Consider the following 25974-nt stretch of genomic DNA (forward strand, 5'->3'; position numbering starts at 1 on the left):
CTCACCGTTCAGAGGCCTAACAGGGAGCATTGCGTTGTGAAAGACTTACCAGCAGTGGACAAGACAGTCATCCCTATTTATCCAGTGGTACCAAACCCACACACCCTCCTCACCCAAGTGCCAGGGACTGCTCAGGATTTCTCTGTTCCGGACTCCAAGCATTCTTCTGTATCTGCTACATCCAGGCTTTCAATACCCTTTTGATTTTAAACAGAGGGGCCTGACCCCCTGGAGGCTACTCAATATACCCGCAGGGTTTGCAGAATGGCCTCCATTTTTTTAAGAAATGAGTTAGCAAAAGAACTGAGGGAACTAAGTCTGAAAAATGGAACTCCATCACAATATATTGAAGATAAATCTGTAAGCAGTGAGATAAAGCAAGATTCAGATCAGAATACTGTTAAAGTCCTAATCGTCTGGCAGAAAGGGGAGACAAAGTTTCCCGATGAAGGCTCAGATTTCACAACAATGGGTTCAGCAGGAACGCGAGCCTGGGGTGTGGATTGAAAGACAGCAATTGGTGCATTACCATCTCCAGCCACGAAGAGCCAGCTCCAAGGCTTTCTCAGGATGGCTGGGTTCTGTTGCATCTGGACTCCAAATTATGACCTTGTAGCAACCCCCTATATGAAGCTCTGAAGGGGGAACCCTGGCCCAGTTTGCTTCCTACTGCACTCCTCAGGGTCCATGTAGCCCCCAGGAATAATCTGAGGCTTAGCCCATGTGAAATGACCCAGGGAAGGCCTTTTCTTACTACTGACATTCTACCAGATAAGAAAGTGAGCCAGACTGTGATACATTATCAGTCTAGGCCAAGTTCAGAAGGCACTCCAGGACTATGCCAACAAGACACTGAAAGCTCCCACGAAAACACAGCAGAAGGGGCGGCACCTCTACAAATTAACCTTGGTGACCAAGGCTCTGCGCTCGCAGTGCAGGGGGCCCAGGTTCAATCCCTGGACAGGGAACTAGATCCCACATGCTGCAGCCAGGAGCTTTCACACACCGCAACATAGATCAAAGGTCCTGTGGGCTGCAACTAAGACTCGGCACAGACAATAAATCACTTTTTAATAAATATTTTTTTAAAAGATACTGACCAAAAAAAAATACCCCAACCTAGAAGGAGGCATCCCCCCAAAACTAACCCTTGCTGCAGCGGACGGGCCCCAGCAGAGTAAGGCTAGCCCCCACTGCTGTCAGACCACAAAGGGTATCTAGTCAGGTGCATGTGTCCAGACCGAAGCTCTTACCTCCCCAAGCCCCGCAGGGCGTAAGGGAGGAAGAACACACCTGTGAGCCAGTGGAGGACCTCAGACGCTTTCTCAAAGACAAGCACCACCGACAGTTCGCATCTTCCAGGCTCTTACGTCTTCAGGTAAGGCTCCTGATGCCTCAAGGACTTCAGTGCATCCCCACGGAGGGTGACCCAGGCCCCTACTGGTCCTTGGAACACCCAGCGAGAGACTTGCACACCTCGGGAGAGGGGCAGGCTCCGCGGCCCCAGCTCAGCAGGAAGTACCTCCAGAAGAAGAGACCTTTGCCCTTTAACCCTTAAGAAGAAGGGGTGCAGAATCCCGCAGAGGGGATCGAGACAGAGTGCTGTACCTGGACAAAGTCTCCTCAAGCAACAGGACATGAAGAAACTATAAGCGACTAAAAATAACTGCACACGTGGTCAAGTTGGGAAGATTGTGAGCAATCGGATACAAACGGGCCAGAAACAAACTGCCATTTTTGAGGTGCTGGGAGCAAAAGCAGGGTACTGCATGTGACCCCTGCACATGGCCCCAGCAAGGGGGTGGACAGACCCCCTAAGCAACATCTCCTGCCCAACCCATAGAATCTGCCCCACTGTCACCCCATTTAAGGAGCCAGGCAGCTTCTCTCGGAGGGTGAGTGAGGGGACCTGCTGCTGCTTCTTGCTTGTGTGTGCTGCAGCGCAAGCCCCGGCACAGCCTCCTGAAATTCTTGCCTGACCTCTTACCAACATCCATTGACTGAAGAGTCTAGGGGCCTGGGTTGGCAGCAAAACTGTCAGAATTAATCTACAGATTCAAAACAGTGTATATCACAATCCCAGCTGGATGTTTGAATAAATTAACAAGTTGACTCTAAAACTTACATGGAAATGCAAAGGACCCAGAATACTCAACACAATCTTGAAAAAGATAAAGTAGGAAGACACACTTCCTAATTTCAAAACTTATTATAAATCTAAAATTATAAAGACAGTGTTGGACTGGCATACAAATAGACATATAGATCAACTTTTAAAGAACTGAATGTCCAAAAATAAACCTAACATTTACAATCCATTGAGTTTCTATTAAAGTGCCCCAGAAATTCAGTGGGAAAACAGTCTTTTCAGCAAATAGTGCTGGGAAAACTAGGCATCAACATGCAAGAGGGTGGATTTATGCCCTTATCTCACAGTACACACAAAAATTAACTCAAACTGGATCACAGGTTTAAATATAAGAGCTCAAATTAAATTCTCAGAAGAAAATAGGGCAAAGCATTCATGACCTGGGATAGGCAAAGCATTCTTAAATATACTAACAAAAGCACAAGCAATATAAGAAGTACTTGATAAACTGGAATTCATCAAATTAAAAAACCTTTTGTGTTTTAAAAACTCCATTAAGGGACCTCCCTGGGGGTCCAGTGGTTAAGAATCTGTTGCCAATGCAGGGGACACAGGTTTGATCCCTGGTCTAGGAAGATGCCACATTCCGAGGAGCAACTAAGTCTGTGAGGCACAGCGACTGAAGCCGTGAGTCTAGAGCCTATGCTCCGCAACAAGAGGAGCCACCACAAGGAGAAGCCCTCACACCTCAAAGGAGAGGAGCCCCTGACCACCGCAGCGAGGGAAAGTCTAGTGCAGCAATGAAGAGCCAACACAGCAAAAATAATAAATAAAGTTTAAAAAAAAAAAACCCCACAAAAAAGTCATCAAGAAATTGATAAAAACAAGCCACAGATTTGGAGAATTACAAATCATATATCTGACAAGAGACTTGTATCAGAATATATAAAGAAATCTTACAGATCCAAAATAAAACACAAATAACCCAATTTAAAAAATGAGCAAAAGACCTGAACTGACATTTCACCAAAGAAGATATGCAAATGAACAATCAGCATATGAGAAGATGCTTAATGTCACCAGTTATTAGGGAAATGCAACTTAAAACCACAGTGAGGGACTTCTCTGGTGGGCCAGTGGTTAAGAATCTGTCTTGCACAGAGTCCAAAAGTCTGTTCTATACATCTGTGTCTCTTTTCAAAAGAACAGCATCGAAACATGTATATTATCTAGGGTGAAACAGATCACCAGCCCAGGTTGGATGCATGAGACAAGTGCTCGGACCTGGTGCACTGGGAAGACCCAGAGGGATCGGGTGGAGAGGGAGGTGGGAGGGAGGATCGGGATGGGGAATACATGTATATCCATGGCTGAGTCATGTCAATGTATGACAAAAACCACTACAATATTGTAAAGTAATTAGCCTCCAACTAATAAAAAAAAAGAATCTGTCTTGCAATGCAGGAGACTTGGGTTCAGTCCTTGGTCTGGGAACTAAGATCCCACACGCCACAGAGCAACGAAGCCTGCACTCCACAACTACCGAGCCCACACGCCACAACTCGCCAGCCCATGCATTGCAACAAAAGATCCCGAATGATGCAGCACAGAAAGATTCCACAGGCCACAGCTAAGACTCGGTGCGGCTGAGTAAATAAATAAGTAAATGAATATTTTAAACACACAGTGAAACACCGCTTCACACACAGAAAAATGGCTAAAATGAGAAAAGACAGACAAGTACTGACAAGGAGGTGGAGAATCTGGAACGCTCACACACTGCTGGTGGGATGAAAATGGTATAAGAAATCTGGAAAACATTGGGCAGTCTCTTAAAAACCTAATGAGAGCTATGCATTGTCACTCACCACTGGGGGAGGGGGAAGGTTTAAAATCTTATTTCTAGCTCTCCCATCAAAATCAGACACTAAGAAAATAGGTTTCTTTTATGGCACCCACAAAAGAGAAACAAACGTGAACCAACACCGTGTACTAACCTGGTCAGCTCTCAGCTGGGTGGAGCCATCCTTATACATTAGAGTCACCATCACGGTGGCTGCCTGTCTGAGCATTTCAATCAGCTGGCTTTTCTCCAAAGCATCCAAATGTCTAATGTCACAAAAACCAGTTTTGAATGCCTGTGAGTTCCTGGAATTGAGGTAGGTTTCAACCTCACCAGCATCTTCTTCCAATATCACCAGTTTACTTGTTTTTGCAGATGAATGATTACATGAGATGTGTTTTCCTGTAAGATTCATGCTTTCTCTGTTGCTTTCATTAGTTATGTGTTCCTTTGGTAGGTGTTTTCTTTTAAGTTCCATTTGCTGCAGAACTGAAGCCTGTTGGTCACACTGTGGAACTGAACACCTTGAAGGAGCCGATGAGCTGATACCCTTCTGATTTTGCTCAGCAGACAGTTGATCTGTGACTCTGATACTAGAGGACTGAGGACAGAACTTGATGGAAACTCCTGACGGCTGGCTCGTAAGAAAATTAAGATTCTACAGAAAAATGGAAAATATTTCATAGAATATGGATTCGTAAAGACAGGTCTATAAACCAAAGTAAAACCTGATAAAACCCATCTAAGGTAAAGCAGGGACATGGTTTCACATCAACTGCGACCCAACTTCCTAATGAACCGTGGAGAGTCTCTCTGAGCAGTGGTTTATCTCAACCCAGGCAGGAGTGCCTGGCTGCACCCTGGGCTGGAAAAGACAGGAGTGAGTTGAGAAAGCCTCCCAACTCAACCCTGCGCTGGGGCCGCGTGTGACAGGAGAGGCTGTGGAGGGGCTGTGCCGCACACGTGTACAAGACTGAGGATGAGCCACTCACAGTTCCCAAGCAAAGGCCGTTTACAGAGAAAATGAGATCACCACAGCTCCAACCACTCAACTTTTAAAAAAAAGTACAGTTCAGCAGCAATCTTCTTCCTGATTCAATCTAGTGATATGGAATACTCATTCGTCGATTCACAGACTCAATGGACATGAATGTGAGCAAACTCCAGGAGACAGTGAGGGGCCGGGAAGTCTGGCTTGCTGCAGTCCATGGGATGGCAAAGAGTTGAACTCAACTTAGGGACCGAACAATAACAACCACTACAGTCTTAACTGTTATGCCACCTCCTCCACTGATTCACAGTTAAGGTCTTTGGTAACACGACCTCTTCTCATATCTCCTCCAAGTTCAACCACATACCTCACCCACTGTAAATTTTCGTTGTTGTTCAGTTGCTAAGTCGTGTCCAACTCTTTTTGACTCCATGGACTGTAGCCCGCCAGGCTCCCCAGTCTGTGGGTTTTCCCGGGCAAGAATATCGCAGTGGGTTGCCATTTCCTTCCTTCAGGGGATCTTCCCAACCCAAGGATCAAACCTGTGTCTCCTGCTTGGCAGGTGGATTCTTTACCACTGAACCACCTGAGAAGCCCCACTGTAAGTTTTATACCCTTCTTTTCTGAATTTCTCTTTATTTTTACTACCCTAAAGCTCCACCTCTTCTTCCCTTAACCTAAAAATTTTTCCCAGAGTCCTTCCCTACTCTCTAAAGGTGAGGATATTGAGACAGACCATTTCCTAAACCTCAACTTAAGAGTATTCACACTTCAGAAAGGTGTCCCGGATTCCTCTCCCACCACCAGAGAAAAGCAGGATGAGCCAGTACAAAAACTGGGTTAGCCGTCTCCGCTATGGATCCCAGAGCACTCAGCACTGACGCCTATTGTGACCCTAATTCACCAAGTCATAGAGAAATACTATGCTTCTCTATCTTCCTCGTCCCCTCATACAAATAAACTATAAGCTCCTGGAGAAGAACTTCTTTTGTTTTTTCACCATTGTATCCACAGTGCCCAGCATATGGTTGACACTTGATAGGTATTTGTTGAAAAAGTGAAAGCTATCTGTTTAGATTACTTGTATTTGTAAAGATTCACCTTTTTTCCCAGTGATTGATTCTTTCCATCTTCAAGTAGTACTGAATATTTAACATTGGATTTGTCTACCACATCTGCAGCTTTAAAAGACACAGAAAGGAAACACGGAATAAGGAAACATTAAAATCTAAGTCATATAGTTAACTAAACATTGAAAATAGCCTCTATAATCATTTACTCATTTAGTTAATTAAAACAACATAATAAAATTTACAACCAAAATGCATACTACCATTGTAATAAACATTTATGCAAAATATCTTCAAGTTAACTGGAGACAGATCTATGTAATCATGAAATGTTTACTAAAAAGTATTACTTGGTATTAGCATTTGAATACTTGATTTTGAAAATCCAAGTTAAGTATTTTACAGAAAGCTTCCAAGTATTAAAAGTTTGAAGAAATTCTTAGATGGAATAATTTTGTAATGGAACATTAGAGATTCAGTAAAACATACAAACTTCTCATTTAGATTTTAATTTTAACACGCTTGGGCTGGACAGGAAGTGATGGAACTGGGTTCCATCCCAGACAACATAACTCAAGTATCTATAACAATGATAATAACCAAGAAATGAAAATGGGGGAAATCTTTCATTTACAAAAGAGAAAAGTTCTACTTAGGATTAATTTAATAAGAAAGGCGCAAGGCACTCAATGATGAAAACTTAGTATCTTATAAAATGACATAAAGCCTGCTCTATACAAATGGAAAAACAGAGCATTGAGATAGGGACAGAATATTTAATTCTCCCAAATATAAATTTAATGCAATTCCCATCAGAGGCCCTACAGGACTCTTTTAATTGAAGAAAAACTTCAAAGTACATAGGAAATTTAAGTGTCTGAAAATAGAGAAGAAAGGTACGTTGCTTTTCTTGTTTGCTTTTGAGGCGGGGTTGGCCACGCCGTGCAGCATGTGAGATCTTCCTTCTCTGACCAGGGATTGAACCCGTGCCCCCTGCACTGGAAGGCAGATTCTTAATCACTGGACCATCAAGGAAGTCCCAGAAGTTCAGGTGCGTCGCTCAGTCGTGTCTGACTCTTTGCAACCCCCATGGCTGCACCATGTCAGGCTTCCCTGTCCATCACCAACTCCCGGAGCTTGCTCAAACTCATGTCCATCAAGTCAGTGATGCCATCCAACCATCTCATCCTCTGTGGTCCCCTTCTCCTCCTGCCTTCAATCTTTTCCAGCATCAGGGTCTTTTCTAAGGAGTCAGTTCTTCCATCAGGTGGCCAAAGTATTGGAGCTTCAGCAACAGTCCTTCCAATGAATATTCAGGACTGATTTCCTTTAGGATTGACAGGTTGGATCTCTTGCAGTCCAAGGGACTCTCAAGAGTCTTCTCCAACACCAGAGTTCAAAATAAACTCTCTTGCTTTTTCGATGATCCAACAGATGTTGGCAATTTGATCTCTGGTTCCTCTGCCTTTTCTAAATCCAGTTTGAACATCTGGAAATTCTCAGTTCATGTACTGTTGAAGCCTTGCTTGGAGAATTTTGAGCATTATTTTGCTAGAGTGTGAAATGAGTGCAATTGTGCATTAGTTTGAGCCTTTCTTTGGGATTGGAATGAAAACTGACCTTTCCCAGTCCTGTGGCCGCTGCTGAGGTTTCTAATTTGGTGGCACATTGAGTGTAGCTCTCTAACAGCCTCATCTTCTAGGGTTTGAAATAGCTCAACTGGAATTCCATCACCTCCACTAGCTTTGTTTGTAGTGATGCTTCCTAAGGCCCACTTGACTTCTCATTCCAGGATGTCTGGCTCTAGGTGAGTGATCACACCATCGTGATTATCTGGGTCATGAAGATCTTTTTTGTATAATTCTTCTGTGTATTGTCACCTGTTCTTAATATTTTCTGCTTCTGTTAGATCTACACCATTTCTGTCCTTAATTGTGCCCATCTTTGCATGAAATATTCCCTTGGTATCTCTAATGTTCTTGAAGAGATCTCTAGTCTTTCCCATTCTATTGTTTTCCTCCATTTCTTTGCATTGATCACAGAGGAAGACTTTCTTATATCTCCTTGCTATTCTTTGGAACTCCACATTCAAATGGGTATATCTTTTCTTTTCTCCTTTGCCTTTAGCTTCTCTTCTTTTCTCAGCTATTTGTAAGGCCTCCTCAGACAACCATTTTGCCTTTTTGCATTTCTTTTTCTTGGGGATGGTCTTGATCACTGCCTCCTGTACAATGTCATGAACCTCTGTCCATAGTTCTTCAGGCACTCTGTCTATCAGATCTAATCCCTTGAATCTATTTGTCACTTCCACTGTATAATCATAAGGATTTGATTTAGGTCATACCTGAATGGTCTAGTGGTTTTCCCTACTTTCTTCAATTTAAGTCTGAATTTGGCAATAAGGAGCTCATGGTCTGAGCCACAGTCAGCTCGCAGGTCTTGTTTTTGCTGACTGTATAGAGCTTCTCCATCTTTGGCTGCAAAGAATATAATTAATCTGATTTCAGTATTGACCATCTGGTGATGTCCATGTGTAGAGTTGTCTCTTGTGTTGTTGGAAGAGGGTGTTTGCTATGACCAGTGTGTTCTCTTGGCAAAACTGTTAGCCTTTGCCCTGCTTCATTTTGTACTCCAAGGCCAAACTTGCCTGTTACTCCAGGTATCTCTTGACTTCCTACTTTTGCATTCCAGTCCCCTATGATGAAAAGGACATCTTTTTTGGGTGTTAGTTCTAGAAGGTCTTGTAGGTCTTCACAGAACTGTTCAACTTCAGCTTCTTTGGCATTAGTGGTTGGGGCATAGACTTGGATTACTGTGATATTGAATGGTTTGCCTTGGAAATGAACAGAGATCATTCTGTCGTTTTTGAGATTGCGTCCAAGTACTGCATTTCGGACTCTTTTGTTGACTATGATGGCTACTCCATTTCTTCTAAGGGATTCTTGCCCACAGTAGTAGATATAATGGTTATCTGAGTTAAATTCACCCATTCCAGTCCATTTTAGTTCACTGATTCCTAAAATGTCGATGTTCACTCTTGCCATCTCCTGTTTGACCACTTCCAGTTTACTGATTCAGGGACCTAACTTTCCAGGTTCCTATGAAATATTGTTCCTTATAGGATCGGACTTTACTTCCATCACCAGTCACATCCACAGCTGAGTGCTGTTTTCACTTTGGCTCCATCTCTTCATTCTTTCTGGAGTTATTTCTTCACTCTTCTCCAGTAGCATATTGGGCACCTACCAACCTGGGGAGTTCATCTTTCAGTGTCCTATCTTTTTGCTTTTTCATACTGTTTATTGGGTTCTCAAGGCAAGTGTACTGAAGTGGTTTGCCATTCCCTTCTCCAGTGGACCACGTTTTGTCAGACCTCTCCACCATGACTCGCCTGTTTTGGGTGACCCTACATGGCATGGCTCATAGTTTTATTGAGTTAGACAAGGCTGTGGTTGGTGTGATCAGTTTGATTAGGTAAGTTTAAAAAAAAATTAAAGAAGACTTGCTTTGCCAGATTATCAGAACATACTATAAAGCCACTGTGACCAAATATACAAGGCATTTGAATAGGGGCAGACAAAAAGCTCTCTAGAACAAAGCAGAAGATCCAGAAGCTGACCCCAAGACTTAATGAGAATTTAATATACAGTGAAAATGGTATTTCAGTTCAGTAGAGAAGGATAAATTAATAAATAGGGAAAGGACAATTAGCACCACTTCTGAAAGAAAATAATACTTGGAAAAAGTAATGGGACAAAAAAGACAAAGAGTTAGTATTTATATTATACAACAAATTACACTGATCAAAAATGAAATATTCAGTGGAAAATGAGCCTAGATACAGAGAGGCAAAACACAAAATAGCAAATCCAATAAGCAAACAAATATTAAATAATACTCAAACTCAGTAGTAGTCAGGGAAATGCAAACCAAATATAACTGGAGATGGAGAAGAGGTAGTCTCACTCATTGCTGGTAAAAATGCAAATAGTTAGGATCTTTGTGTGTGTGTGTATGTGTGTGTGTCATAAAATGGTTCATTACTGGAATGAACTGCCACTGATTTCTATTGTGGGTGGGAGGCTGGAAGCAATGACCAAAGGGTCTTTCAAGCCTAAGAGCCGATCAAAACTCTTTTCCACAGGTCACAGTTCTTCCTGTGGTACAAGGAATACTGTTTTTTCATGTAGTGCAGAAGAAGCCTGAGGCATCTGTTTTTAAATTCCATTTCTCTCTTTTACATTTATCTCTTCCACAAGGTTTGGCACAATTTTTTGGCAGAGATCCCCCAGTAAAGTCACATTATCTTCATGTATTTTAGCTTATATTCCAGGAAACTTCTAGAGGTCATCTGGACTTCTGGAATCGGCTCCCTCAGAAGGAAGATCATGCTCTTTAAGTGCTCTGAGCTGATACCTTCTGACAGTTCGCAGAGCAGGTTTCTGGTTTCAGGACCTAATGAAGCTCAGGTTCTTGATGTCTCATCACAGAAAGAATTCAGTGAGGGACAAAGTGATAGGTAAGAAGTGGATTTATTCAGACTCAGAGAGAAGCGCACTCCACAGAGTGTGGGCCACTGCAAAGGGCGAGTGCGGCCTAGGATCTTTTTGGAAAGCAAAGTGTCAACACATTAAAAACACACACATAAGTCTCGGGAGTCGGAAAGAAAAGGACAAACCCAAAGGGACCAAAGATGGGCCTGGGGGATGCCACCAATGTCTTGTTTCCCGACCTGGGTGGAGGTTATAGGGGTGTTCAGTTTGTGAAATTCTGAGCTATAATCTTAAGATAGATGTACTGTGTGTTTGTGTGTTGTAACCTCAATTAAAACAAAAAGGCATAAAATACATAAATCATTTAATGAAACCACCTCACTGCTGGCTCTTTCATAGAAATAGATGCAACAGTAAATAGGTTTAAGCCAAAACATTTATGACAGTACTGCATTATAGCAAAGGACTGAAAACAAAGCAAATGTCAATTAAGAGGGCCGTGGAGGGATAAATTGTGCAGCATCCACACCATGAAGCATGGAGCCAGCAGAAATAACAAGCTGTGTCAGTCGACCTGAAGATGCAGATATCTGTGAAAGTGTGATCTCATTTTCTAAAAAAATGACTTTTATGTACGTGAGTATCCATACACTGGCAGAGGTCTGCTCCCTGACCTTGAGATGAAGGCTTGCATTCAGAAAGGTTACTGGGGGGCACTCTCAGGACCAACGTCTGTAGGGGAGTAAAGGACTGATGCAATTGCTATGAATGCCTGCTCTGGACCTGGCATGGTCCTACAGAATTGTCCCCGGTGGGGTCAACCTCCGCACCCACCAGTCACTACCCGGTTGTCCTGGGAAAGGGGTGTGCCCTGGGAAAAGAAGCTCTTTGCAGCTGAGGCAACCATCAGGAGGGGCTGTGCTGCCAATCGCAGCTGGGATGACAAGTAGGGGGCGCTGGGTGCCCCTGTTCACTACGGTCCTCACTACGATCACCACACATGCAACTCAGACGTGTTTGGGAGCAGCTCCTTCGGGACTCTGCTGGGCCTCCTCCTGGGGGAACTTCAGGGCAAGGTTAGCCTGTCCTTGTCCTGAAGCTGGTCTCAAGGCTGCAGAAGATCGTTGCTCCCCTCTACCACCCATCCTGAGGGCCCCTCACCCTGGCTGGGCACCTCTGCTGGTTTTGGTAGCTTGTCCGATCATGACCCAAACCCTCATCCCTGAGAGTTGAAGTCCCTGGTTGTAATGCCCTTCTCAGGCTTGACCACTGCATTTACCGTCAAATGTGGACAGTGGACTGAGGGGTGTCCAATCACATCACCTGGGTGTCAAGCAGATGCTTTCCTGCCCCCATTACATGACAGAAGCCCTGATTTCTGGTAACAGGAAGTCACCCCTAGTAGGATGGAGAGTATGTCTTTGGCCTGCCAGTCCCTTGGTATAAGAAACTCGAAACGACTGGGCAGCAACTATAGCGTGAAGAAAGGGATTCTTCCTGTGCCCCTGACCAATTTCCTGGGGAGTGAAAACTAAACCTGCAGAACCCAGACACATAGGGAGAGAAAAACACATTTATTGAGGGGGTTCTGGGAGTGATGGTGGGCAGGGTTGCTCCCACTGCCACCTTTTGGTTCCCAACGTCCCTAACTATCTCCAGTGGGGACACTGCATCCTGCAGTGGTCACTGATGTCCAGGGAATACTGCGGCCTGGAGGTCACCGGAGCTGACCTGCTCCCCAGCACTGCAGCACTGCCCATATGGCTGTGACAGAGCCCGTGGGCCCCCGGATCGCACACCAGCTGCAGCTCCTCTGCTGAAGAGCGGGTCCTTATGTCCAGGGCAGTGCTATGCAGGACTGTGGGTCAGCGGATCACATGCTCTGTGAGCCCTGGAGAACGGCGCTCACGGAGGCGCCGCGTGTGGGAAAGGCAAACCCGTGCCTGAAGCATGTGTGGATTCCAGTCAAACAAAGCTCAGGACCTCTGGGGGCACAAGGGGATCAGTGTTGCCAGCTGCCCCCAAGCGACTGCTCTCAAAGCCTGGTGCTACTGGGGACCCACTGTTCAGGCTGAGATTGGAAAGCTCGACAGAGGCAACAGCAAGGCTGGCCCTGGTGCGTGTGAGTGCTGTGCCCCATGCAGCCTCCACCCCAGCCCCAGGGTCACTCCATCAGAAGTCCAGGTGGCCTGCTCCGGGACAGCAGACAGCCAGATGGTGGACATCACCTGGCCAAGTCATTCCAGGTATGTTCCTTCCTTCGACACTCTCTAAGGTGGCTGCTCCCCAGTCTGCTGTCACTGTAATCTTCAGAGTTCTTTATTTCTCGGCAACTAATCCCATTACTAGTCAGTGATGCTTTAAACTTTCCCTGTTCCAATGGTTACACGGTTTCTGTCCCCTGGCCAGCCCAAGTCTCATCCACTCCCTTGACAGGCCCTGGTATTTCTCTGGCCAGGTTATGTCATGACTCGATGGCCAAACGACAAGGAGGTGGCAGTTGCTCAGGGGGAATGTATTACTTCTCAAAGCAGAACCCTCTTGCATCTTCCTGCGGGGGTAGAGAGGAGGGGGGCTGGCCTTTGACAGAGGAGTAGCTTCTTCAGCAGGTCCCAGAAGCACCTGGGACTCAAGATTTGAATCCAGACGTCCCCACCCTGCCCCTAGGGTCAGGTCCCTCTTCCTGATCAAGGCCCTGACCTTGAGGCAGAACACCTGCCTGGGCTGCGAGTCCAGCCTGCTCCGGAGCTCTACCAGCATAACTAGGCATGGGCCTCGGACTGCAGGGAGCCTCTGTGCAGGCTGGCAGGTGAGCCCTCTATCACGTTTCGCCTTTGGTTGCTGAGGCATCACCCTAGCCTCTGACTTTCCCCAAGGCACACAGCCACGGCCACGGGCCGTTCTCCTCCACTGCCCTACGCTTCTCAAATGCACAGACTGCCCAGCAGCCTGGACAGCTGCCTACACTGGTACACCCAACCAGCCACCCGAGCAAAGGCTTCACTGCATCGCTGCCACCTGTATTCCACCTACAGCTTCTTGTGTGTGTGCGCAGTGGGTCATTTATTTCGCTGCGTCGGGCATTAGTTGCAGCACTCAGGGTCTCTGATCTTCACTGCAGCCTGCGGAATCTTTAGCTGTAGCAAGTGAACTCTTGGTTGTGTCATGTGAGATACACTTCTCTGACCAGGGCTCAAAGCCAGGCCCCTGCGTTGGGAGTTCAGAGTCATAGAAACAGATGAACAAAAACATAAAAGGCATAAGCTAAGTTATTAACATGGGGTAGCAATAAGGGGAGATTGGTTTATCAAACAAAGAAAAAGCCTGAATTAAGAAAACAATGTACCTATAAACCCTTTCACTATGAATGTGTGTAAATATGTAAAAGAAATATTTTTTAATGTGGGATTATGGGCTTTGTTTTCAGTTTTTCTGTTAAAAAAAACAAACAAATTTTTCTAAACTATTACAAACAACAACAAAAAAGACCCCCCAAAACACTGAGGAAAATACAACGTAAATAGAAAAATAGTTAAGTCTTTCAAACATGTATTATGTTTTTTGAAAGCTCTTATTAATCAGTAAGAGTTGAATTTACAGATCAGACCACCTGTCATAGCCTCAAAGATGAGACTACATTTGCCTGCCTCCAAAGAGCGCAATTTTCCAGTAGTCATGTATGGATGTGAGAGTTGGACTATAAAGAAAGCTGAGTGCCGAAGAATTGATGTTTTTGAACTGTGGTGTTGGAGAAGACTCTTGAGAGTCCCTTGGACTGCAAGGAGATCCAACCAGTCCATCCTAAAGGAGATCAGTCCTGAGTATTCATTGGAAGGACTGATGTTGAAGCTGAAACTCCAATACTTTGGCCACCTGATGCGAAGAGCTGACTCATTTGAAAAGACCCTGATGCTGGGAAAGATTGAGTCAGGGAGGAGAAGGGGATGACAGAGGATGAGATGGTTGGATGGCATCACCAACTCAATGGATATGAGTTTGGGTAAACTCCAGGAGTTGGTGATGGACAGGGAGGCCTGGCATACTGAGGTTCATGGGGTCGCAAAGAGTCGGACATGACTGAGTGACTGAATTGACCTGAAAGAGCGCAAAATATATCGAGTTAAAAGCATTATGAAAATAACCAAAAACTACAGCACAGAAAATTCTCTGAGTTGCAGAAGAATCAATGCAGTTTACTTCCAATAAGGCATCCTGGTAATGAAATGTCATTTGAGCAGAACCTTGTAAAATGCAATCAGCACATTACTCAAGAGATGTATATGAAGGAGTGAGAGAAAAGGTTAAGGAGAGGATGAAGCCAGGAAACACTGTTCTTGGAAACTTGAGTTAAATCTGAGTGCAGACTAATCCCTTGTCAGTCGCATCACTTGCAAATTATTTTCTCCCATTTTGTGGGATGTCTTTTTATGTGTGTTTTGTCTTTTGGCCACGCCTTACAACTTGTGGGCTCTTAGTTCCCCAACCCAATCAGGGATTGAAACTGCACCCCTGTATTGGCAGTGCAGTGTCTTAACCACTGGACCAACAGGGAAGTCCTAGCTGTCTTTGTTTATGGTTCCTTTGCTGTGCAAAAGCCTTTGCATTTAATTAGGTCCCATTTGTTTATTTTGGATTTTACTTCCGTAACTTTAGTAGATGGATTCATAAATATATTGCTGCAATTTATGTCAGTGTCCTGCCTGTTTTCCTCTAAGTTTTATAGGATCCAGGCTTACATTTAGGTCTTTACTTCCATTTGAGTTTATTTTTGTGTATGATATTAAAAAATATTCTAGTTTCTTTAACTTGTAGTTGTCCAGTTTTCCCATTTATTGAAGACACTATCCTTCCTCTATTGCATAGCATTGTCTCTTTTATCACAGATTAACAGACCACAGGTGCATGGGTTTATTTCTTGGCTAGTTTCTATCATGTTCCTTTGATCAGTATTTCTGTTCTTGAGCCAGGACCATACTGTTTTGATGACTGTAGCTTTATAGTATAGTCTGAAGGCAGGGAGCCTGATTCCTCCAGCTTGTTTTTCTTTCTCAAGATTGCTTTGGCTATTCAGGGTCTTTTGTGTCACCATATAAACTTTTAAGATTTTTTTCAACTAGTTATGTGAAAAATGGTAATTGATAGGGATTGTATTGAGTCTGTAGACTGCCTTAGGTACAGGGGTGGGGGAAAGGTGGGGTGGGGGGTGGAGGGATAGACTGGGAGTTTGGGAATGACATGTACATACTGCTATACTTAAAACAGATAATCAGAACCTACTATAAAATAAATTAATTAAAAAATCTGAATGGGGCATAAAGAGAGGGAAAGTGATGAGACTTAAGACTTAAAGGGCTGGCAAGGGCCAGGCTGTTCTGCAGGGGTATGTTTCTACAGACAAATTCTGCAAAGAACAAGGACAACATCGGAGCTAATCCCGGTTCAGTTCAGTTCAGTCGCTCAGTCATGTCTGACTCTTTGCAACCCCATGGACTGTAGCACACCAGGCTTCCCTGTCCATCACCAACTCCCAGAGCTTACTCAAACTCATGTCCATCGAGTCGGTGATGCCATCCAACCATCTCATCCTCTGTCATCCCCTTCTCCTCCTGCCTTCAATCTTTCCCAGCATCAGGGTCTTTCCAATGAGTCAGTTCTTTGCATCAGGTGGCCAAAGTATTGGAGCTTCAGCTTCAGCATCAGTCCTTCCAATGAATATTCAGGACTGATTTCCTTTAGGATTGACTGGTTGGATCTCCTTGTAGTCCAAGGGACTCTCAAGAGTCTTCTCCAACACCACAGTTCAAAAGCATCAATTCTTCGGCACTCAGCTTTCTTTATAGTCCAACTCTCACATCCATACATGACTATTGGAAAAACCATAGCTTTGACTAGACAGACCTTTGTTGGCAAAGTAATGTCTCTGCTTTTTAATATGCTGTCTAGGTTGGTCATAGCTTTTCTTCCAAGGAGCAAGCATCTTTTAATTTCATGGCGTGCAGTCACCATCTGCAGTGATTTTGGAGCCCAAGAAAATAAAGTCTGTCACTGTTTCCATTGTTTCCCCATCTATTTGCCATGAAGTGATGGGACTGGATGCCATGATCTTAGTTTTTTGAATGTTGAGTTTTAAGCCAACTTTTTCACTCTTCTCTTTCACTTTCATCAAGAGGCTCTTTAGTTCCTCTTCGCTTTCTGCCATAAGGGTGGTATCATCTGCATATCTGAGGTTATTGATATTTCTCCCACAACCTTGATTCCAGCTTGTGCTTCATCCAGCCTGGCATTTTGCATGATGTACTCTGCATATAAGTTAAATAAGCAGGGTGACAATATACAGCCTTGACGTACTCCTTTCCCAATTTGGAACCAGTCCATTGTTCCATGTCCGGTTCTAACTGTTGCTTCTTGACCTGCATACAGATTTCTCAGGAGGCAGGTAAGGTGGTCTGGTATTCCCATCTCTTTAAGAATTTTCCACAGTTTGTTGTGATCCACACAGTCAAAGGCTTTGGCATAGTCAGTATCAAATTATAATGTCTGTGAAACTATTCCTATTTTACTAGAAAAAAATCATATTCACCTCTAAGCTCTATTAAGTTAAAAAAGATTTTGGATAAATATTTATTAGAAAACATTATTTGATTTCTATAGGTACTTAGACAAAATAAGAGATGTACTCTAATAAATACATGTTTAATCAAATGCACAGTATTACCCATAGCACCAGGCCAGCCGACAACCTTGAAATCACCCTGAAAAATCTTTCTCCTCCAGTGTTTCTCAAATACTTTCACTGGCATTACTGAACACTGAAATGACAATGTAAATTTAAGTCTTGCTCAGTCGTGTGTGATTCTTTGTGATCTGTATCCCACCAGGCTCCTCTCTGTCCATAAAACTCTCTAGGCAAGGATACTGGAAAGGATTGCTATTTCCTTCCCCAGGGGATTTTCCCGACCCAGGGACTGAACCAAGGACTCCCTCATTGCAGGCAGGCTCTTTACTGTCCAAGCCACCAGGGAAGCCGAATTTCAGTCAGGCAAACTCGGTTTTGCATCTAGTTTAAAGGTATGAGTTGCAGTAAGAAGCCCAGCCACAGTCACAGAAGACCCACCAATACGATGGCCTAACAGGTTTACTTCTCTCTCCTGTTCTGAGGTCAGTGGTGTCAGTTGGTGGAGCAGTTGTCTCATGAAGACTCTGGACTTGGGGTCCCTCCCGCACGCTGGTCCATAGTCCTCTAGGACGCTTGTCATTTGCAGGGTGGAATGGAGTCATTTCAGGTTCCAGCTGGAGGAAAGGAAAGAGGCCAGCTGGGAAGCAAGTCAGATGTCTTCAGGCCTACCCTGGCAATGGCGCACCCTACAGACAGGAAGCTGCTGCTTGGCCACGCCTGACTGCAAGGACACCGAGCCACGCCATCTGACGGTGTGCTTCCGAAAAGGACGGACGGACTCTGGTGTGGTGGACGAGTAATGGTTACCATGAGAATGGTTACCTTTGAGCAGGAAGAAAATTTCAATCCACAAGGAAATTTTGAGACATTGGCAAAGTAAGCAGTAGTTACATGATGTTCTCTTTATATTAATTCATTAAGCTGTATTTAAGTTTTTACATCTTTTGTTTTTTCACCACAAAGGGTTTTAAAAGAAAGACTAACTTTGCTGCAAGAGAGGATATACACAGTCCAATCTTTATCGGACGTGTATACCTTAGTTGGTCTAGCAGATCAGAAAATTAGATCCCAAAGTGACATATAACACTGTTTGGTTTTACTTAACATAATTTTGTAAAAGCAAATATTAATAGTTTATCTCCATTGATTTCTGAGTTCAATTGTGATATTTACTTGGTATGAGATGGGCATTCAGAGATGAAATGCTGATTTACAATATTTTACTTATAAAGGAGAAAGATTTGACCTAACAGCTCAGCATGTGGCAAGAGTCCAGGAATCAACTCAGATTCAGCATCAATCATCAATAACCCATTAGCAATCCAACTTTCAGATTTACATCAAATAAGAATAAAACTGGTGGGACTCTGGGGTAGACAGACTCTAATGTGGTCCCGTGACTCCTGTGTCCTGTATTCACGCCCTTGTGTAACCCCTTGAGTGTGGGTGGACTTACTTCTAACCAAAAGAATACAGCAACAATGACAGAATGTTTGTGATTACCTTACATAAGACTTTAATGTCACTCTCTTGCAGGCTTTGAAAAAGTAAGCTGCCATAATGTAAAGCTGCCTGAGGAGAGAACCATGTGGAAATGAACCGAGGGTGGCTTCTAGCCAACAGTGACCAAGAAACCGAGACAGACCCTCAGTCCAAGAGCCTACAACTGTGTGAATTTACAAGCAAATACTTGCCCATTTCAAGCTTCGGACGAGCCTCCAGCCCTGACTGATACCTGCACAGGAGCCCTGCAGAGGACCCAGCTAAGCTGTGCTCAGGCTCCCGACCCACAGAGTCTGTGAGATAACAAATGTGTGCTAAGTCGCTGAGTTCACAGTAAGCGTTACACAGCAACAGGTACAGAATCTTTGTAAAAATTCAACTCTTTTTCCAAACCCAAGAACACCTGACAGAAAAGTAATACCTTATCGTCTCAATAAATTTATAAAAACTAGGATTTAGCAAGGTATTTTAAGAGCATGACAAGACAGTTCATGAGATGGGCTGACTGTGATAAATTTTTCTCAACAGAGACTCACATTATAGCTTCCAGAGGCATTTTATTATTCTTACCAGTTTTTGAAGGAAGGTGTATTTCAAGCTCTGTCAAGCGCACAATGCTCTTTCATTTTGGAAAGCACGTACACAGAGTAAAGGAGAAAGCTGTCTCTTTGATGTTTGATGTTAACTTTTGTTACTTCCTGAGCACCAACATTCCCCCTAAAACACTATCAGTTGCTAGGAACGTAGTCCACACCCCCAAATTCTTACCAGTTCACTAGTGACTTCTGTAAGAGGGGCAACAGATGCATGGCTATCAACAGGTGGAAATGTTAAGCGTTACTACATCTCAATCAACAAACTACACTTATAACAGCTTTTGCAATGTTTGTCAATATTTCTCAATTATTTCATCTCCATGAAATTAATTATATCTCATTACTTATTACCTACTCTGTAGAAGGAAAAAACAAATTATTGGCCCATACTTACAATTTTAAATAAAAACTGCTTTGTTATTAAAAACAAAACCAAAAACCCCTGGTATTTCAACCATTTCAGTCACACTTGTGAGGATATGCCACTGCTTTCCCTTTTGTATCACGTCATAAACACATATACACAGATCCACTGATCTTTGCTGAGTTAAGAGTGTATATACATCTATCAGTTCAGTTCAGTCGCTCAGTTGTGTCCAACTCTTTGCGACCCCATGAACCGCAGCATGCCAGGCCTCCCTGTCCATCACCAACTCCTGGAGTTCACCCAAACCCATGTCCATCAAGTCAGTGATGCCATCCAACCATCTCATCCTCTGTCGTCCCCTTCTCCTCCCACCCTCAATCTTTCCCAGCATCAGGGTCTTTTCAAATGAGTCAGCTCTTCGCATTAGGTGGCCAAAGTATTGGAGTTTCAGCTTCAACATCAGTCCTTCCAATGAACACCCAGTCCTATCTATACAGTGGTGTAATATACATACTGTCAAGAACACTTCTCTTCTCTACCACGAACTACAAGCAAATACAGGTTCAATGACCCAAGAGCTAAGGGCAAAGCAATAGTTAGATGGGCACTATGAAAGAGCCCCTCTCTTTCGAGGTGACTTGAACATCTGGTCCAGATTTTAAGGGAATGTCTGGCAGAAATGCCTGAAACAAGGGAGAGTGTGTTACATTTTCAAAGCAGTAAGGGCTAAGAAAATGTAGAATTCAGTGAGCAGAAGCTCAGTCATCACGGAATAAGTGTAAAGCAAGGTGGAACCAGGCTCCCTTCGTTTGTAGCAGAAACTTCCCTACACAACATGAAGTTCTACAGAACACTCTGCTACATTTCATTTTCTGAAAATTAATAAGGAGGAACTAAAATGGGGGCTTCCCTCATAGCTCAGTTGGTCAAGAATCTGCCTGCAATGCGGGAGAGACCTGGGTTCAACCCCTGGGTTGGGAAGATCCCCTGGAGAAGGGGAAGGCTATCCACTCCAGTATTCTGGCCTGAGAATTCCATGGACTGTATAGTCCATGGGGTTGCAAAGAGTCCAACACAACTGAGCGACTTTCACTTTCACCAAAATGGAGTAGGGAGGCCAGAAGGGGGAGCTCTCGTGCATTACCACTAAAAATCAGTCGCAGGAAGAATCAATCACAGGTCCCCACAGGAAAACATGTGCCTGGCATCTGCTACAAGGAATCCACACCCCAGGAACTCAGACAGAAACCATCCCCACTCTGAACTTTCCCTTTTCTCCAGTGGACTTTGGTTCAGGACAACCCCTCCCAACACCCACTTTTCTCTCTATAAAATAAGTTGCCTCTCCTTTGTTAGACCTGCCTTTGGCCCTTGTATAGCGTACTTGTCCAAAACTGCTATTCCCGAACAAACTCATTTTTGCTAGTAAAATAAGTTTTATTGTTAAGGCCAGTGATTTTCAAAACTTAGTCTTAAGAATAATTCAAGGTAACAAAAAACATGAAAGTTCATAAAAATTACTCACTCTTTTCACTCTCTCTCCAATTCTCAGATTCCACTAAATCACCTGAATGCATAGCAGACATAATCTTCTGTGCAACACTGGAGAGTGGTATCTTACAGAGGTCAAAGCCTACAAATGCCTCATAATTTTCCATTTTCATAAAATCCTAAGCATAAGATAAACATAATACCCATATATTAATTTTGAGACTTCAAAATAAGTCATGTAAAATTTTTTATGTAGAGACATTCATAAAAATTACTATGTTCACCACTATAACAAATAGGTATCAATTGTCCTCATAACACAGATAGGATAGTTAAGAAGAAAACAAAACATTCAGAGGCTCCATTGGGTATTGTGCTAATACCATATGGTAGGAATGTATCGGTATTTCCTAGTTAACCAAATTTGAAGCAAGCAACCTACTCAAATATTTCCTACTTCCTGAGGTTTGAAACAAACTGCTGTTATAGTCTTCAAACATACAAATCTAGCAACATAAAAATTGCTTTTAACTGACTTGAGTTATTAAGACAGACACATAACCTGACATCCTTTCACTCACACTGCTCAACTACACTGGCCCTCTGGGCTCAGTGGGTGAAGGTCTAGAAGGGGCAGTCCACATCGTCAAATGGCTGGTCATACATCTAATGTATCTGGCACTAATCTAAACAGACTTTGCTGTTCCATGAATTGGAAAAGCAGGTGACATTTTTCTGCATTACTGAAGAGAACAAAAATTTCAAGTAAATTCTTGATTCCAAGATAGGGCAGACGGGAAAAAAAGGAACAAAAAAAAGGTCACTTGTGAGGAGTGAATAGCAAAGTCTCACAGGAAATTTATTGCTACAGATTTTTCAAGCATATTAAGATATACTTAATAAATACAAAATGCTAAATGACATACAAATATAGTAACAGGCAAAACATACTTGTTCGACGAATTAACTGTCAAGGCCCATCTGTCACCTAAACATACCCATTTTCTGACGGTTATACCTAAAAAAAACCTCTATAGGACCACTTAAAATGTATAGTTGTTAGACAGGCATTCCACAATAACAAGCAGGTAACACATTTTTGGAGCAGTAATATTTCTTGCAAGTAGTGTCTCAATCTTCTCTTGCCTCCATAAAGCTTTCTTAGTATGTAACAGGCCACATATAAAGCAGGCCATCAAGAAGCATTTGATGTAATAACTGATAAATAGGTTACTTCAAATTATTTTACCTCAACTCTTAAAATAATTTCTATTTGTCCAAATACCATGCTTATATCCCAACCAATACAATCCAACATTTAAGTATTTGCATGCCTAAGAAATTAAAAGTGTTATACATCATCTGAGCAATCATTTTCACAGAATTTTGAAATTTCATTTGAAAGTCAGCCATGATATATTTAGTCACACTGACATCAAAGCACGGCTGAGATTTGTCCTGCAGAAACGTTGAATCCCTCAGTTCAGTTCAGTCGCTCAGTCATGTCCAATTCTTTGCATCCCCATGGACTGCAGCACACCAGGCCTCCCTGTCCATCACCAACTCCCAGAGCTTGATCAAACTCATGTCCATTGAGTCGTGATGCCATCCACCCATCTCATCCTCTGTCATCCCCTTCTCCTACTGCCTTCAATCTTTCCCAGCATCAGGGTCTTTTCTAAGGAGTCAGTTCTTCCTATCAGGTGGCCAAAGTATTGGAGCTTCAGCATCAGTCCTTTCAGTGAATATTCAGGACTGATTTCCTTTAGGATGGACTGGTTGGATCTCCTTGCAGTCCAAGGACTCTCAAGAGTCTTCTCCAACACCACAGTTCAAAAGCATCAATTCTTCAGTGCTTAGGCTTTCTTTACAGTCCAACTCTCACATCCATACATGATTACTGGAAAAACCATAGCTTTGACTAGATGGACCTTTGTTGGCAAAGTAGTGTCTCTGATTTTAATATGCTGTCTAGGTTGATCATAGCTTTTCTTCCAAGGAGCAAGCATCTTTTAGACTTCAGATGGCTGAAGTCATCATCAGCAGTGACTTTAGAGCCCAAGAAAATTAAGTCACTCTTTCCATTGTTTCCCCATCTATTTGCCATGAAGTGATGGAACCAGATGCCATGATCTTAAGTTTTCTGAACGTGGAGCTTCAAGCTAACTTTTTCACTCTCCTCTTTCACCCTCATTAAGTGGCTCTTTAGTTCTTTACTTTCTGCCATAAGGGTGGTGTCATCTGCATATCTGAGGTTGCTGATATTTCTCCCGGCAACTTGATTCCAGCTTGTGCTTCATCCAACCCGGCATTTTGCATGATGTACTCTGCATATAAGTTAAGCAGGGTGAGAATATATACAACCTTGACATACTCCTTTCCCAATTTGGAACCAGTCTGTTGTTCCATGTCCAGTTCTAACTGTTGCTTCTTGACCTGCATGCAGATTTCTCAGGAGGCAGGTAAGGTGCTCTGGTAGTCCCATCTCTTAAAAGAATTTTCCAGTTTACTGTGATCTAGACAGTCAAAGGCTTTGGCATAAACAATAAAGCAGAGGTTTTTCTGGAATTCTCTTGCTTTTTCAATGATCCAGCAGATGTTGGCAATTTGATCTCTGGTTCTTCTGCCTTTACCCTAGGTAAGGGAGCCCTCTAAGTGCCTGAACAGGTGGAGCTATGGAGAAGGACTACCCAAAGAGGACTTCTGATTGCCAGCCACCAGAGGATTGAAGAAAAGACTCTGATAGGGCCATAACTCCTGTGGCTGAGGCAGTCCGTGTCCCTGCACATTTGGTGCTGCCAGGGTCCCCTGCACCACCTTCACAATCAACCCTCACTGGGGCAGAGCTGCCAAAGGCTAAAAAAGGTCTTGTGTCTATGCATGTGGGATCACTTGTCGTATCCAACTCTTTGTCACCCTGTGGACTGTGGCCTACCAAGCCTGTCAGGGGAGTTCTCCAGGCAAGAATACTGGAGAGTACTGGCCAATACTGGCTGCCACACCCTCCTAGAGCACTGTATTTCCTGCTGCCCTAGCTGCCAACTCCCGAGTACCTGGTGCTGCCAGAACCCCTGCAACCCAAGCAGCTGCACCACCTCCACACCTGGCCCTCACTGGGGCAGACCCAAGTCCTCCAGGGCAGCCTCAGGAGCAAACCCCAGTGGATGACCCACATGCAGAGGTGGAAATAAAACCACAATTGAAACCCAGGGGCAGTGTGGCTAAGGAAGAAGACCCAAAACCTTCCCACCAGCCATTTCAAGCTGCAGATTAAATCCACACGATCCACTAGGCAGACTGTCTATGGAATATACAAAAGGGCATGGAGAATGCCCACAAAAGAAAACACGCTGGTTCTTTAATTTTTTAAAACCTATTATTTTTTCTACATTTATTCCTTTGTTTGCTTTTCCTACTGTTCTTTTCCCCTTGCAGTTAATCTTTAATGTATATAAATCTTATCTACCTCTATTTAACTTTGCATATCTATTCTTTTTTCTTTTCTTTCCTTTCCTCTCAACATATTTGTTAGTTTTGTTTTCATTGCTTTATTCCCCACTTGGCACCTTGCTTTAGTTTTCTTTTCCAGTTTGTGTTTTAGTTAGTTTTGTTCTTAACTAGTAGATTAACTTTGGGTTTCTTCTGTTCGCCAGGTCAACCTATTGTACTTTATCTTTGTTGGACTGTTTTGATTTTGCTTATAAGTGTGTATGTATGTATTCCATTATTTTAATTATTCTTTGCCTGATTTTGTAACTGCCATTTTCGTCTGGGGTTCATCTTTGGTTTCCAGTTTTTGGGTATTTGTTTTAATCTCACTTAATGCCATAACAAACCACTTGTGGAATCTTCATTCCTGACCAGAGATCAAGCCCTGAGCCTTTGGAGTGGGAGCACTGACTCCAAGACCCTAGACTACCAGAGAACTAACCCTAGGGAGTATCAAATAGTGAGAACTCACACAAAGGAAACCACCTGAATACAAGACCCAACATTACCCAACCACTAGTAGCACCCTGAAGGATGCCTCATCCAAACAACAAAGAAAACAAAACTACAAACCTAATCACCAGCAGACAGGATTACCACCTCACTCAACCTTGGCCATCACAGGAAAAATAAAAAAATCTCAGCACAAATCTCACCCTATCTTAAGCTTACACAAACCACTGCACCAACCTTGGCAGGGCAGAAACCAAAAGAAACAAAGAATTCAACATTGAAACCTGGGAAAAGGAGACCTCAAACACAGTAAGTTTAAAAAATAATAATGAAAAGGCAGAGAAATACTGCACAAATGAAGGAACAAGCTAGAAACACAGAAGTCCAAATAAATGAAGAGGAAATAGGCAAACTACCTGAAAAAGAATTCAGAATGATAGTAAAGATGATCAAAAACCTTGAAAACAGAATGGAGAAAATGCAAGAATCAATTAACAAAGACCTAGAAGAATTAAAGAATAAACATACAAACAACACAATTACTGAAATTAAAAATACTCTAGAAGGAATCAATAGCAGAATATCTGAAGCAGAAGAACGAATCAGGGAGCTGGTATACAAAATGGTGGAAATAACTTCTGAAGAGCAGAATAAAGTAAAAAGAATGAAAAGAACTGAGGATAGTCTCAGAGACCTCTGGGACAATATCAAATGCACCAACATTTGAATTATAGGGATCCCAGAAGAAGAAGAGAAAAAAGAAAGGGTATGAGAAAAATTTTGAAGAGATTATAGTTGAAAATTTCCCCAACATGGAAAAGGAAATAGTCAATCAAGTCCAAGAGGCACAGGAGTCCTATATCAGGCCAAACCCAAGGAGAAACATGCCAAGACACATACTAATCAAACTAAG

General features: G+C 43.1%; 1 protein-coding gene across 3 annotated transcripts in view; it reads right to left on the bottom strand.

Annotated features, from left to right (window-relative positions):
- POLN (DNA polymerase nu) overlaps positions 1–24471 on the bottom strand; it is a 141882-nt gene extending 117411 nt beyond the window's left edge. For 2 of the 3 annotated variants that reach the window (XM_070462432.1, XM_070462431.1), the window contains exons 1-3: positions 21154–24471; positions 6025–6104; positions 4087–4590 (exon numbers count right to left, since the gene is read on the bottom strand). In XM_070462432.1, the coding sequence (XP_070318533.1) occupies positions 4087–4590; positions 6025–6104; positions 21154–21292 (723 nt within the window). In that variant the 5' untranslated portion in view covers positions 21293–24471. Of the gene's footprint in view, positions 1–4086; positions 4591–6024; positions 6105–21153 lie in introns of those variants that run through there. The other variant, XM_070462433.1, reaches the window with a different exon arrangement.
- Positions 24472–25974: the final 1503 nt, after the last annotated feature.

The sequence above is a fragment of the Odocoileus virginianus genome, unplaced genomic scaffold (genome assembly GCF_023699985.2).
Source record: "Odocoileus virginianus isolate 20LAN1187 ecotype Illinois unplaced genomic scaffold, Ovbor_1.2 Unplaced_Scaffold_5, whole genome shotgun sequence".
Taxonomy (NCBI): domain Eukaryota; kingdom Metazoa; phylum Chordata; class Mammalia; order Artiodactyla; family Cervidae; genus Odocoileus; species Odocoileus virginianus.